At 39.5% G+C, this 16421-nt stretch overlaps 1 protein-coding gene across 2 annotated transcripts in view; it reads right to left on the reverse strand.

Moving 5' to 3' along the window:
• Nucleotides 1–12697: 12697 nt before the first annotated feature.
• The window catches only part of PTGR1 (prostaglandin reductase 1), a 29830-nt gene continuing 26106 nt past the window's right edge, over nucleotides 12698–16421 (reverse strand). For both annotated transcript variants that reach the window (XM_040239282.1, XM_040239293.1), the window contains one exon: nucleotides 12698–13055. In XM_040239282.1, the coding sequence (XP_040095216.1) occupies nucleotides 12945–13055 (111 nt within the window). In that variant the 3' untranslated portion in view covers nucleotides 12698–12944. The remainder of the gene's footprint in view (nucleotides 13056–16421) is intronic.

Genomic DNA, 16421 nt, shown 5'->3' on the forward strand with positions numbered 1-16421 from the left:
TAGAACTTTTCCATCGTCCCTAACTGAAATTCACTCGTTAACCAGTAACTCCTCACTCTCCCCTCCCCCAAGCCCTTGGTAACTACCATTCTACTTTCTGTCTATGAATTTGACTATTCTAAACACTTCGTATTGGAGAAGGCAATGGCACCCCACTCCAGTACTTTTGCCTGGAAAATCCCATGGACGGAGGAGCCTGGTAGGCTGCAGTCCATGGGGTCGCAAAGAGTCGGACACGACTGAGCGACTTCACTTTCACTTTTCACTTTCATACATTGGAGAAGGAAATGGCAACCCACTCCAGTGTTCTTGCTTGGAGAATCCCAGGGATGGGGGAGCCTGGTGGGCTGCTGTCTATGGGGTTGCACAGAGTCAGACACGACTGAAGTGACTTAGCAGCAAACACTTCGTATAAAAGAAATCATTCAATACTGTCCCTTTGTGTCTGACTTGTTTCAGTTAGCATCTTTTTAAGGTTCATGTTATAGCATGTGCCAGAATTTCATTTTTTCATTATTTTAATGCTAAATAGTATTCTTTTGTAAATAGACCACATTGTTTGCTTATGCATTCATCTTTCAGTGGTCATTTAGGTTATTGCCATCTTTTGGCTGTTAATTAACATTGCTATGAACAGTGGTTTGCAAATATTGTTTGAGTCCCTGCATTTAATTCTTTGAGATATATATCTAGAAGTGGAATTACTGGATGGTTCATCCATGTCTTAGTGTATGACAGGATTTCCTTCTTTTTATAAGGATGAGTAATTTTCCATTGTATGTATATGCACATTTTATTTATCCATTCATCCATCAGTACACATTTAAGTTGCTTCTACCTCTTTGACTATTGTGAATAATGCTGTAGTGAACATGGGTGTGCAGGTATATCTATTTCCAGCCTTCTCTTTATATACAGAAGCAAGATTGCTAAATCATGATAGTTCTATTTTTAATTATTTAAGGAACTTCCCTGCTGTTTTCTATTGCAGTTGCACCCATTTCACACTCTTACCAACAGTGCTTAAAGGGTTCTTGTTTATCCACATCCTTGCAATACTTAACTGTTTTCTGTATTTTTGATAGTGGCCATCCTAATGGTTGTGAGATGGTATCTTGGAGTTTAGATTTGCATTTCTCTGATGATTGGTTACGTTGAACATCTTTTTATATTCCTGTTAGACATTTGTATGTCTTCTTTAGAGAAATGTCTGTTCAAGTCCTTTGCCCATTTTTTCAATGAAAAATTTCATTTCCTGTTCCACTCTTTTTCATTGTTTTTATTGTTTTCTTTGCTATGCCAAAGTTTTGTAGGTTTGATGTAGTCCATTTGACTGTTTTTGGTTTAATTGCTTGTGCTTTTGGTGTCGTATCCAAGAAATCATTGCTAGACCCAGTGTTGTGAAATTTTCCCCCTGTATTTTCTTTTAGGACTTTTATAGCTTCAGATCTTATGTTTAGATCTTTAATCCATTTTGAGTTACTTTTTGTGTGTGGTATAAAATAAGGGTCCATCCTTATCCTTTTGTCTTTAGGTATTTGGTTTTCCAAGCACCATTTGTTTCCACACTGTGTAGTCTTTCTACCCCTGTTGAAAATCATTCGGCCGTAAGTACTAGTGCATTTCTGGGCTCTCTGTTCCATTGGTCTATATGTCTTTATGCTGGTACCATACTGTTTTAGTTACTGGAGCTTTGTCATACACTTTGCAATTAGGACATGTGAAAAAACCTCTAGCATTTTTCTTCTTTCTTAAATTTATTTTGGCTATTTGGGGGTTAAGATTCCATATGAATTTGTGGGTGGTTTCCCTTGTTTCGGTAAAAAATCACTTGGGATAGTATAAATATTTTAACATATTAAGTCTTCAGGCCCATAAATATGAGATGTATTTCCATTTATTTGTGTCAACTGTTCTTTCAGCAGTGTTTTGTAGTTTCCAGTATACAAGTCTTTTACTTCCTTGTTTAAGTTCATTCCGTAGTATTTTATTCTTTTTAATGATAGTGTAAATGGAATTTTTTTCTTAATTTCCTTTCTGGATTTTTCAGTTACTGTATAGAAATGCAACTTATTTTTAAATTTTGGTTTTATATTCTATTAGTTTTGCTGTATTTGCTTATTAGTTCGAACATTTTTTGTGTGTGTGTGTGTTATGTTTAGAGTTTTCCACATATAGGATCACGTCATCTGTGAAAAGCGATATTATTTCTTTCTTCCTAAGTTGGATGGTTTTTATTTCTTTATTTTGCTTGATTGCTGTGGCTAGGACTCAATTACTGTGTTGTGAAGAAGTGGCTAAAGTAGGTATCCTTGTCTTACTACTAATGTTAGAGGAACAGGTTTCTCTTTTTTACCATTGAGTATGATGCTAGCTGTGATCTTTTCATTAATGAACTTTATTATATTGAGATAATTTCCTTCTATTCCCTAGTTGAGTAAATGTTCCCTTATTTCTTGCTAGATTTGCTAGATACAAAATCCTCAACAAACTGTGTGTTGTTTTTTTTTTTTTTTTCCTTTATGCACTTTAACTAAATCAACCCACCCACTTCTGGTCTCCAAGGTCTCTGAGAAGAAATCCGATAGTTTTATTGAGGTTCCTTTTTATAAAATAAGTTTTTCTTCTTGCTTCTTTCAGGATTCTTTGTCTTTGGGTTTTGACAGTTTGATTATAATTTGTCTAGATTTTTGTATTTTTGTGTTTACAAGCATACCTTGGAGATATTGTGGGTTCACTTCCAGACTGCTGTAATAAAGCAAATATTGCCTAAATTGGTTCACAGGAATTTTTAGTTTCCTGGTGCGTATAAAAGTTATGTTTACACTCTACTGTAGCCTATTATTAACAATTATGTGATAACATGATGTCTGAAAAACCAATTGTGCGTGCTCAGTTTAAAAAACACTTTGTTGCTTAAAAATATACATCTGAGCCTTTAGCAGATCATAATCTTTTTGCTGGTGGAGGGTCTTGCCTTGTTTTTAGGTGCTGACTGACCAGAGTAGTGGTTGTTGAGTTGGGATGGCTGAGGCAATTTCTTAAAATAAGACAGCATTGAAGTTTGCTGCATCAGTTGACTCTCCTTTTCATGAACAGTTTCTTGGTAGCACTCAGTCTCAGTGCTGTTTGATAACATTTTACACCACACTAGAGCTTTCAAAATTGGAGTCAATCCTTTCAAACCTTGCTGCCGCTTTATCAAGTAACTTTATATATAGATATCCTAAGTTCTTTGTTGTCCTTTCAACGGTCTTCACCAGGAGTAGAATCCATCTCAAGAAACCATTTTCTTTACTCATCCAGAAGAAGCCACTCTTCATCCATTAAAGTTTTAAATTGCAGCAATTGTGCCCCGTTTTGAGGATCCGTCTCTACTTCTAGTTCTCTTCTGTTTCCACCACGTCTGCAGTTCCTCCACTGAAGTCTTGAGCCCCTCATGGTCACCCATGAGGGTGGAAATCAACTTCTTCCACCTGTTGTTCGTGTTGATATTTTGGCTTCGTCCCATGCATCACAGGAGGGTTCCCTGGTGGCTCAGATGGTAAAGAATCTGCCTCCAGTGCCGGAGACCTGGGTTTGATCCCTGGGTCAGGATCCCCGGAAGAAGGGAACGGCAACCCACTCCAGTATTCTTACCTGGAAAATTCCATGGACAGAGGATCCTGGAAAGGTGGGCTACAGTCCACGGGGATCATAAAGAGTTGAACACAACTGAGTGACTAACACTTTCATTTTCATGCGTAACAAATGTTCTTAGTGGCATCTAGAATAGTGAATCCTTTCCAGAAGGTTTCAGTTGACTATACCTGGATCCATCAGAAACACCCATCTCCCATCAAGTCATCTTCTGTTAATTCCTCTGGTGTGGTATCTGTTAGCTCTTAAATTTCCCCAAGATTGTATCTTGAAACCTTTCACCCCCCACCTTTTTGCCATACCCCTAGTCTCTTTCATCATTTCCTTGGTTGGCTCTGTCGTAAGTTCTATGAGGTCATGTACATCTGGACAGCAGTTTGCTCCAGCAGGAATTTATTGTTTTCGGCTTGATGGCTTTCATAGCTTTATCTTTAACAATGATGGCATCTTCAGTGGTGTGATCCTTCCAGACTGTCCTGATGCCCTCTCTGTCTAGGTTCTCTTCCATATTGCCAACATTCCTTGCCATAGAGTACCATGTGGAATGAGCCTTAAAGATCCATATGACACCCTACTCCAAGGGCTGAATTAGAGATGTTGTTTTGAGGGCAGGTAGACCACTTTGACTCTTCCGTTGTTAAACTCATGGGGATCTGGGTGGCCAGAAACATTAAAAATAATTTTAAATTGCAGTCCTTTATTGATAGAGTTCTTCCAGACTTCAGGAATAAAGCACCAATGTAACCCGTCCAGAAAAAGCATTCTTGTTACGGCTGGTGTTTATCTTTTTCCTTCAAGACTTGGTGTTAGCAGCTTCATAGTTAAGGGCAGACTGATCATAAGCTTGACTGCATTTACATAGACAGGAGAGTTAGCCTTCTATTCCTTAAATCCTGGTGCTTGCTTCTTTTCCTTACCAAAGTGTCCTTTGTGGCATTTTTTTTTTTTCCAGAATAGGACACTTACTCCTGCATTAAAAAGCCTGTTTAGGCAGATACACTTTCTCAGTGATTTTTCTTAGTGGCATCTGGGAAGGTCTGCTGCCTCTTGGTTGGCAGAAGCTGTTTCTCCTGTTATCTTGACTTTTTTTTTTAGACCAAACCACTTTCTAAAATTCTCAAACCATACTTTGCTGGCTTTAAACTCTCCACTTTAGATCCTTTACCTTGCTTTGCTCTTAACTTGTCACATAATGACTTTGCCTTTTCTTGAATGATATCAGAGCCTATAGCTGTGTCTTACTTAGAGCAAGCTTGCAACCACATAAAAGCTGCATTTAAAGAATAAAATGGTATATAGTTTTAATTAATTTTTTAAACTTTATTTAGGTTGTGTTTGGTCTTAGTTGTAGCACATGGGCTCTTTGTTATGATATGTGGAATCTTAGGTCCCTGAGCAAGGATCAAATCCAGGCCCCCTGTATTGGGAGCATGAAGTCTTCACCACTGGAGCACCAGGGAAGTCCTTTTTAAGATTAGTTTTTGTTGGAGTATAGTTGCCTTACACTGTTGTGTTAGTTTCTAAAAGGTACGTATTTTGCAAAAAGAGCAAGGTTGAGCTAATATGGCTGTGGCTTGAGAAAGATTAAACCAGATCCAGGAACACTCATTATAGGCTGTTATAGCCTAACTCAATAGATAACATCCATAGGCTTTTAGACACAATTGGCAGTGATATTTGGAATTCAAAAGAAATTGGTTACAGGTAAGACCAAAAGATCTTGGGCATCAGACTATTTGTTTTTCCTATATATACACATATATGATAAAGTTTATGTACAACAAAATAATAAAAGGGGTTATTACACTGTAATAAAAATTTTGTGAATGTGGCTTCTCTCACAAAATGTCTTGTAATACTGTACTCACTCTTTTTATCATGATGATGATGTTCTGACCATGTGGCTCACAGGCTCGGGTTTTGTGGTGATGAGATTAGTTTCCGGGTTGTCTCTGGCCAATCATTCTGACTCAGGGTTCTTCTGGGGGTGTGCGCATCACTCAGCCAAAATGACTTCCAGCATGAAGGATTCTGGGAGGTTGGGAGGACATTTGGACTGGCATCTCCTGTCTCCTTTTGACCTTTACTGAATTTTTCTGCTTGGTGGTAGCTTGTTAGTGTCTTGGTCTTTACCAGGACCTCCTGTTGTAAAACAATTCATCCAGATGATTACTGTGGTACCAGGGTGGGTAGTTTTGGTTAGTGGTTCCTCTAACAAAAATGATAAAATGCCTCCTATGTAATGTAGTGTAATGAAGGACATAGGCAGTGTGGCAAAGCATTTAGGCTGCTGTTAACCTTTGGACACTGTCAGAAGAAGGGTCATCTGCTTTGGATGTTCTTGGATCATTGAACTATGACAGTGTTGTGTGGTGGATGTCAGGAGCAGCAGGTGTTGATGGTTGGGGATCCCCAGCAGGGCACAGCAAGATAATGTGAGATTTCATCATGCTATTGAGAATAGCATGCAATTTTAAAACTTATGAATTGCTTATTTCTGGACTTTTACATTTAATTTTTGGGCTGTAGTTGACAGTTACCAAACTGCACAAAGCAAAACCATGGGTAAGTGGCACGAGTACTAAAGTGTAGGTAGCTCTGGAAATCAAGTTCTCCCCTTCCTCAGAATTTTTAAAATTGTTTTAGGGTATTTCTGTGCTAGGGATCAGTCTGTGGTGAAAGCCTCAACTTTTCTCAGGTCTTTTCTGAGCCCATCTTTTCCTGGGCAGAGGCAGTGGCTTTCCAAATTCTCACATACAGGCTTTTTTTTTTTCCTTTTTGTTGTTAGTCACTAAGTCATGTCTGATTCTTTGTGACCCCATGAACTGCGGCAGAAAGTGAAGAGGATCTAAAAAGCCTCTTGATGAAAGTGGAGAGTGAAAAAGTTGGCTTAAGGCTCAACATTCAGAAAACGAAGATCATGGCATCTGGTCCCATGACTTCATGGGAAATAGATGGGGAAACAGTGGAAACAGTGTCAGACTTTATTTTTTGGGGCTCCAAAATCACTGCAGATGGTGATTGCAGCCATGAAATTAAAAGACACTTACTCCTTGGAAGAAAAGTTATGACCAACCTAGATAGCATATTGAAGAGCAGAGACCTTACTTTGCCAACAAAGGTCTGTCTAGTCAAGGCTATGGTTTTTCCATTGGTCATGTATGGATGTGAGAGTTGGACTGTGAAGAAAGGTGAGCGCCGAAGAATTGATGCTTTTGAACTGTGGTGCTGGGACTCTTGAGAGTCCCTTGGACTGCAAGGAGATCCAACCAGTCCATTCTGAAGGAGATCAGCCCTGGGATTTCTTTGGAAGGAATGATGCTAAAGCTGAAACTCCAGTGCTTTGGCCACCTCAAGCGAAGAGTTGACTCATTGGAAAAGACCCTGATGCTGGGAGGGATTAGGGGCAGGAGGAGAAGGGGACGACAGAGGATGAGATGGCTGGCTGGCATCACTGACTTGATGGACGTGAGTCTGAGTGAACTCCGGGAGTTGGTGATGGAGAGGGAGGCTTAGTGTGCTGTGATTCGTGGGGTTGCAGAGAGTCGGACACGACGGAGCGACTGGACTGAACTGAACTGCAGCACACCAGGCTCCGCTCTCCTCCCTGAGTTTGCTCAAATTCATGTCCATTGTGTCAGTGATGCCATCCAACTGTCATCCTCTGCTGCCCGGTTCTCTTTTTGCCTAGCATCAGGGTCTTTTCCAGTGAGTCAGCTCTTCGCATTAGGTGGCCATAGTATCGGAGCTTCAGCATCAGTCCCCAAATCGGGTGTTTTGTTGTCCATTTAAATCCCCTGGGAATCACTTTAAGGCAGTGAGGTGGGGGTGGAAGAATGGCCGTTCACCTATGTATCTTATCTTTCTTTATGATCAGAAGCAATCATCCACAATCAGGACCTCAGACGCGTATTTGGAGGAAAAGGTCTTTATTGCCCATCTTGATTCCAGCAAGTCCAAGTAGGAATGTTTGGGCTGGCTGATTGTGGGGTGGTAGCTGCTACTGAAAGGCTGAAATACTCCACTGTTAGTTTTGGTGTACCAGTTAAGGTTTCCTCTGGACATTGAAATCCTTAAAACAGAGCCTTGCATTCCAGAGTAGCTCACTTTATGTACTTCTGTCAGTGCAGTTGTCTAGATAGAGATGGATTCCTGGCACTTCTTACTGCTCCATCTTCCCTGACATCACTCCCTCCATGTCTTTGATTTTTATCCTGCTCTCTGAAAGTTGTCAACTTTTATCCTCCAACTCTACTACTAAATGTTTTGAGTGTTTTGTTTCTGTTGTCATTGTTATGTTTCCAAGTACATTTTTGACTCTGCTTATTTTTTTTTTTATCATACTCTATTTCATAGGTGAAATACTCATTTCTCTGAGGATGCTAATATGGTATCTCAAGTGTTACTCGGCTCCCTGCATTATCTTTCCTCTGAGTAATTTTTATCTGTTTTCCTCTTTCACCTTGGAGGCTTTCCTCAAATCTCTGGTTATCTTTTGACTCTTCATATTTAAGAACAGGGCCCTAAAAAGCCACAGGGAAGCTGTTTCAGTTACTGCAGCACACTGTCCACTAATTATAGAATGTGAGCCACATAATAATATCAGATTTTTTTCAGGCAAGGCTTTATTGGGTCCCCTGTTGCTGCAGGGGGGTTTGAGAACAGACAACAGGTTCCCTTGCTTGCTCGCTCCCCTGAGGAGGTGAGCTTCTTCCTTATATGGGGTGAGGGTAGGGGTGTCCAGGGGTCAGGCCAGAGGGGTGGGTTATGTGGTTTCCCAACCCCTTAGGTAGTGTTATGTGCAGAGGGCATGCACAGCATGCTGCTTTTGCTCTGGGCTCTTCAGAAGTGGCAGATGGCTCTTTTGATCTCTTTGTATCTTTTGTCCAAAATTTGCCCTAACTGCACATTTCAGATTTTGTAGTAGCCTCTTTAAAAAGGTGGGAGAAGACAGGTGAATAATATATTTTGTTTCACCCAGTATATCCATAATCTTACATGAACATATAATCAGTATAAAAATTATTGGTGAGCTATTCTATATTATTTTTTGCACTGTGTCCAAAACCCATGTGTTACAGTTGCAGCATATCTTAATTCATACTCTATCCATATTAATAAAACTTAGAGTTGAAAAGTAGATGCACATAGTTCTTCCAAATGTTCTTTGTTATTAGTCTAGATATGCCTAAAGTTTTTAAGTGTTAGAAAATTATTTTCCTTCGATATTTGCATCCACGTTGACAAGATTCGTCATCTTTTATTAGAAGAATTGATGTGGTTTTGAATAAAAGGGTATCAATTTCAAAGCAGTATCTGTTTAAATCAACTCTTCTGTCAATTCTGTTATTAACATCACATTCAATTAAGTATTACATAACTGGAAACAAAATTAAATTTATCAGTATCAACCATTCTTCACATTTTTCTTACGTTTTGCAGCCAAATTATACAGTGCTGTTGATTACTTTGAAAATCTGCAAGTTGACTCATATTAGAAAAGTGTGTTAAGTCATTTTTTGTTTATATTAAGAAATGTTTCAATTTTAACTAATTTTTCTCATCCAAGTAGGTCACAAGTTTTTCCCATTCTAAAGAGCTTGAAATTTAGCTCATTCATATTTAGTGTGATCCTGCCACTTTTTGTCTTTGATTACTGAATATTTTGCAAGCATTCCTTTTCATTCAAGAAGATCTTAAATTGAAATTCCCAGTAGAGGAATTTTTGTAAAATTCTTTTATAACTCAACCAAGGAACATTGGTAAAGAACACAGAATCATTAAAACATTATTTTCAACATTTTCATAAACTAGCAGTGATTACATCATTTCACATATGTACTGAAGAATTTTAACATCTATTCATGACTCCCGAAGTTTGCTTTGGAAAACTGAACAGATATTTTCAGTAGCTATCATATAGTGAAACAAAGCAGTGAGTGGAAATACTATTCTCTTGCTTTAAAATTCCAATATATTTATCTTTGGACCTAACATAATTTCAGTCTTGTCTTTATGAAAGAAACTAATTTTTCTGTCTCTTGCTGAAGTTCTTCTTTGTCAGGTTTAAAATGTCAAAAAACATGTCATGAGTTTGAGTTTTTAGGCAATGAATTGACATTTTTTTGTAAATTTGGATGTTGAGACAGAATGTACTCAAAAGTTTTCAATTGGCGGTGTCTTACATTACACAGCTAAAGCTAAGTACTTGAAATTTTTCTAATTTTGAACCAATTGATCTTTGATATTACGAGAAGCTTCTTGTATTCTAGGAGCAAAATTAATTAAAGGGTTAGTTAAAAATGTCAATTTTTATGTGTCCTTTTAAGTCTTCCTCATAATTTTCTAGTTAGATTACCATAACTAAAATGGTAATTTCTTCTGTCTTCTTTCCATCTGAGATTGGTGTGTGTGTGCACACGCGTGTGCACAAGTATTCAAACCATTTTATAGTTGGCCAAGTATAAGCTCAAAATCCTGTTAAAAATTGTTTTATTGTTTTGATGGTAATGTAATTTTTGTTTCATAAGACTTCATGGATTTTTCTTTTACTATTAGGAAAATACTTATTACTAGAGCGTTGCTAAAAAAAAATGGCATAACTATTAGCTGCTGTCGTATGTAGTATCTACTGTATTGAACACTTGTGTACAACAAACAGCCTTCTCATTTTGCTGTGCCTGCAGTGAGTTGCAATTGCTACTCATCACTGAATGTGCGCTGTACCTTCTTGCACTCTGGTTTTCTTTGCTGTACTAGTTGTGGTACTAGCTTCTGTATTGCACTGAATTCTGCCTCAGTAATATGCCTTCATTAAAATTAAATATTTTTCCATGTTTTTTAACCTAGGAAATAATTTTATTATATTGCAATGAAAATAATAACTATCTCAGTGTATGACTATGGTTTACCTATAGGTGTCGCTGTAACTTGTGCTGTATGCATAGGTGTTCTCTCACTTGTACTATCTGCATAAAATATCCAAGTAAACACTTTTGTGATGTTACTTCAGTGCATAGAAAAAAATCATCTGTACTGAGTCAAGTCTGTTGATATTAGATTGGTGGAGTGTTTATCTGTGATACTAGAAATTATGCACGTTCCTATACAAACGTTACAGTACAACAGCAATGTCCTATGCTGTGCAACAGTCAAAGTGAATTGTAGTTCTACCAAAACAATAAAGTTGTGTTTAATGGAAAAATATTCACTCTGCCTCCGTTTTTTAAACCTTGAAATATGGCACTGTGCATATTTCAGGAACACAGTGGCCTTCAGTGGCTACCACACTGAATAGTACAGAGTTGGAGAACACAGTGCTCACCATGCAGAGCCCAACAAATCAGAGTGATGTAACTCAGTAAAAGTTTATTTCCCAGTCAGGCCTCAACAGTTTCTTTCCAACGTTTGCTAGTTATGCCATCTGGAACATACAGCCTCCGAGGTCTCAGAGGTAAGGAAAGCAAGACCTAGAACATTATACAAAGTTTTCAAACAGTGGCCTGAACAGAGCTTAGAACCATGGGTCCCAGTTTGGTGCCAAGGTGTCCCCAGAGCACTTTAGAGAATTCATAAGGGCTGCCTGAAAGTAAAAGTGTTAGTCACTCAGTTGTGTCCAATTCTTTGTGACCCCATGGACGGTCACCCACCAAGCTCCTCTGTGGGATTTCCCATATAAGAATACTGGAGTAGGTTGCCATTCCCTTCTCCAGGGGATCTTCCCAACCCAGGGACTGAACCTAGGTCTCCTGTACTGCAGGCAGATTCTTAACCATCTGAGCCACCAGGGAAGCCCAGGATATTTTAAATTTTAGGGAAATGTGTGTGTATATACACATACACACACACATACACACATATACTTGACATCAGGTTTCTGATCTAGTATCATCAGTCTGTCGTAACAATAAAAACACTGAGCATAAAAAAACAAAAAACCCTTTGAGATGCAACAGACCTGAGGTCATGGGGTAAACTGCTACCCCAAGTTGGGAGGGTCAGATACTGAGTCACAAACTACTGGGATCAAAGCCCTAAAGTAAAACCCTCCACGGGACCCAGAGTGGGCTCAGGGACCTTCACCTGGAGGAGGCATGTTTGCTGGAGGCTCTGTATAGACAAGTTTGAGAGGTAAAAACATGAGGGGACAGCCAGTCTTAGGGGTGACACCTCTCGTATATATGTTTTATTTATCCCATGTGGGAAGACACAAAAAGGCAGAACTTTTTAAAATTGTATTTGTAAATATTGAATAAATAATTTCATTAGATTCAGAATTCAGAAAGTTCCAAAGGGCATATATTATAGTTTTTCTCTTATTCCCATCCTTTAAGCACACCTCACTTGTCTTCCTGGGGATGAACCATATAATCGTATTTATTACCTCTCACCAGAGGTTTTATACATGCACACACACAAACACACAATTTTTTCTCGTTTTTTCGTTGTACTACGATTTAATCCCTCCTCTATTTGGTGGCAGAATCGGTTAACAGAATTGACATTTTCCTGATAACCTTCGAGTCCAAGAACTAGGTAACCTTTCCATGTTCAGTCTTTTGTGTTCCTCAATGATGTTATAAAACTTTGCTCAGAATAATCTCACATTTTCATAGGCTTATAAAGATTCCTATGTGTTACTGTTTTCGTAGCTGCTGTGAGTGATAGATTCCTTTCTTGGTCTGTCATGTTAGACCCACCTGTGGAGGACCAGTGGAAGCTGCCCTGAGACCCTTGTACATCAGCAATGATTATTTCTCCTTGTGTAACCATCAGCCGTAGCAGTGGTAATCTTGACTTCCAATTCACAAATTTCTGCAGGGAGGTACGTATTGAGTACCTAATATGCCACGCATTATGCAGGTGGTCTAAATGTATGGTATGTATGTGACGCAGACATTTTTGTCTGCACTTCACAGATGAAAAATCAGAAGTTTATGGTTACAAAGGCAGGAAACTTCTGGACTCCAAAGCCATTATTTTCTATCATACTCCAGAAGGAACTACAGCAGGCAGTTAAGTTCAACTGGCCATTGTTCAGTATGAAAATTGCATTCTCTGTTGCTAATTATATACCACTTCAATGTATTTTATTAGGTAGATCAATCACATTACAATTACTGTTTTTTAGATCATGAAACCACAGATTTTACTAAATGATTAAAAAGAAGCTAGTCATCCAAATGATTTCTAGATTCCACTAGTCACTTTTGTTCATGCATTAGGAAGTTAGTATATATTTTACTAAATGACTGAAAAGAAACTAATCATCGAGGTGATTTCTGGATTCCATGCGTCAGTTCTGTTCATGCTTTCACTATTGCTTTCCCCAGATTCTCTCCTTTTAGCAGTCCCATAAATGCAGCTGGCATGTTTTCAAATCCTTCAGTGATGTGTTCATGGTACTGGATTTTACCCTGTATCAAAACAATAACAAATAGAATAGATTAGTTTCATATTTAAATGATACACTCCTCTCATCATAGCACCAAATTAATTAGTACATCACAGGAAACTTGGAACTAGGAAGAGGAGAGCCCGTCTTCTTTGAATTTACAGTCATTTGGGGGGCGTGATCCACATACATAGTGTATATAACAGATTATGCATAATAGCTTATAAGAGGCATCAGGTCACAGTAAACACAAAAAAGTCACAAGGAAGCAGTTAACCAATTTCTGGGTAAATTGAACAGAAAAATTTAATAATGGTCTCAGAAGAGGTGGAAGCAGGAGTAGGGGACACCCTTCCAGGGTATCATCTATGTTCATCACTCCAGTACGCAATGCTGTAGCATCTTTACCTCTATTTGACCCCTGAAGACACAGAACCTGTTCAGGAAATGTAAATACCATGACAGTCTAATAAGCTGTCTTCCCTTCAAGCCAAGATTTGTTCAGTATGTGTTCAGCATTCATTTAGCAGTGTGGGAGTGAAGAGTTCATTTAGTGAAGAAGGATTTTCATTTCTCCTTCTATAAGGCACAGTCTCCTAAATGGACCTAACTCACATTTTCACATTTTAAGGGGGTCTTATATGGGGACCTAAGTTACCTGATAACATTTTCCCCTAATGTATCCCAGTGATGATTTAGCATCCTTTACGGATTTATGGAATAACTTACTTATTTGCTTGAGGTCCCTCAAGTAGTCTGTGGGATTTGAACCCCTAACTAGGAAGCCCTAGCTCATTCCTGTACTTGAGGACCAAAGAACCTGGAAAGGGTCAAAAGCTATAATCAAACGTTTAGAGGTTAAAAGTAGAGGATGAGGGACTTCCTTAGTGGTCCAGTGGTTAAGACTCCACACTTCCAATGTAGGGGGCATGGGTAAAATCCCTGGTCAAGGAACAAGATCCCACATGCCATGAGGTGCAGCCATAAGACAAAAAAGTAGAGGATGAATGCTAATATAAAATGTTAATGATATGGGGAATTAGGATATAGAATACAGGGTATATGGAAAGTCTCTGTACTCTCTTTGGAGTTTTTCTTTATAACTCTTCTAAGGTAAAGAATAGTTTACTATTCTGTATTATTACTGTAACACAAAAGGGGACAGGGAGAAGAAAAAATAAGTAGATGAGAGAGAATGGCAATTCGCTAGTTACTTAGAACAAAATTAGAAGTAGGTTCACTCCGTTCGAAGAAAGCGTTAGGGACACTGGCAGAGTGGTGTCTGTTGTCAGCTGTGATCATATTTGATTTCACCAACAGAGACAAAAAGGCTACACACTGGGAACTCTACAAGCATCCTGCTCCTCCCAGCTCCCTGGAAAGAGCCGAGCCCAGCACTCCAAGAGTGTTAGACCGAGAGAGATGCCAAGCTCCAGGGGCTGCCAGAGGAGCAGTCTATTTCTTTAATTTGGAGACAGTGATAAAGCCAGAAGTTAGAAAGTGTGGGTGGGACCACTTTTCTCCTTGGAAATGAAAATAATGCACCTTGGTATTCAGATTTCTGTTGACTACAGCTCCACATGGTGTAAGGTGGGGAAATGATCACCGCATAGGACAATGGGGCTGGCTTCCTCCTCTGGATCTATGAGGTGTGACTATGAGAAGACTGCATTCTAGGACCTGGAAGAGCTGTGGCCCAAATACATGCCCCTGCAACGCTCATTCACTCAATAGTATTCATCTAGTACTCTTGCCTGGAAAATCCCATGGACGGAGGAGCCTGGTGGGCTGCAGTCCATGGGGTCACACAGAGTTGGACACGACTGAGCGACTTCACTTTCACTTTTCACTTTCATGCATTGGAGAAGGAAATGGCAACCCACTCCAGAGTTCTTGCCTGGAGAATCCCAGGGACAGGGGAGCCTGGTGGGTTGCTGTCTATGGGGTCGCACAGAGTCGGACACGACTGAAGCGACTTAGCAGCAGCAGCAGCAGCAGTGCCTATATTGATTCAGAATATTCTAGGTGCTGGGGATACATCAGAAATCAGAATGTATGAACACTGATGCCCTCATGGAGGTTACATTCTCGTGGAAGGGAGATGGGCAATAGATATAATAAATGAGTTATAGTATATATTATGTCAAAAGATAATTGCTATGGATCAAAGTAAGACAAGGAAGATCAATGAGTGAAGGTGGATTGGAATTTAAAAATAAGGTCATTTTCAAAGCTGTCTCATTCAGAAGGCAGTTTTCAGCAAAAACTTGAAGGTGTGTGTGAGAGAGAATTGAGTAAGCAATTACAGAGATGTGGAGGAGTGTGGGGATGAACAAAAAGAAAGGAAATTAGGTAATGGAGACCAGACAGTATCCAGCCTTGCAGGGTTTATTCTAAGAGAAATGGAGAGCTTTGTAGGGTTTTGAACATAAGAATGATTTGGTGTGAAGCTCACTCTGGCTGCTCTGTTGGGAATTGCCTGCAGGGTGAAAAAGTGAAAAAGCTGAATAGAGGCCACCGCAACATCTGGGCTAGACAAGATCGTGACCTAGAAGGATGGTGGGAGTGGAGGAGGGGGAACTGGGCAGATTCTGAATGTATTTCCAAACTCGAGACACCAGAATTTCCTGACAGATTAGATACGTGTCTGAGAGAAAGAAAGGAGTCAAAGATGATTTCAAGGTTTTCGAATTGAGCAACGGAAAAGATCACCATAACTAAGACGGTGAAGTCTGTACATAGAAGGCAAGTTTGGCAGGAAAAATCAAGACATATTTGGTTTTTAATACATTAAGACAGAGATGAAGAAGTGTGCTACCCAGCCAAGTGCAGCTATTGAATGGTCCAGAAATCAGAGAAGAGATCTCAACTGGAGACAGATAGTTGGGAGTGATCAGCATATTGGTGATATTTAAAGCCAAAATCCTGGATGAGATAACTAAGGGCTGAAGAGAGTGTGGACAGAGGTGAAAAGAGGCCCAGGGACCATGTATTGGAAAGCTCTGTTATTAATTTGGAGAGAAGAAAAGAAGCTAGTAGAGGAGTCTGAGAAGGACCAATACAGTGAGGAAAACCAAGAGCCAAGGGAAGCAAGGACAGAGAGTGATGCCCTGTGTCACCACTCCCTACAGCCAAGTGATGCTAAGAACTGACCATAGGAGTTTACATGTGAGGGGCATTGGCAACCTTGGCAAAAGCTGTGTTGGTGGAATGGCAACAGTGCAAAACCCAACAGGCATGTTTTAAGAAAGAGTGAAGGGGGACTTCCCTGGAGGACCAATGGTTAAGACGTTGCCTGCCAGTGCAAGCGATGCTGGTTTGATCCCTGGTTGGGGAGTTAAGATTCTACATGCCTCGCAGCCAAAAACAAAACCAGTATATTAAAAAA

The sequence above is a fragment of the Oryx dammah genome, unplaced genomic scaffold (assembly GCF_014754425.2).
Source record: "Oryx dammah isolate SB20612 unplaced genomic scaffold, SCBI_Odam_1.1 HiC_scaffold_1, whole genome shotgun sequence".
Taxonomy (NCBI): Eukaryota; Metazoa; Chordata; class Mammalia; order Artiodactyla; family Bovidae; genus Oryx; species Oryx dammah.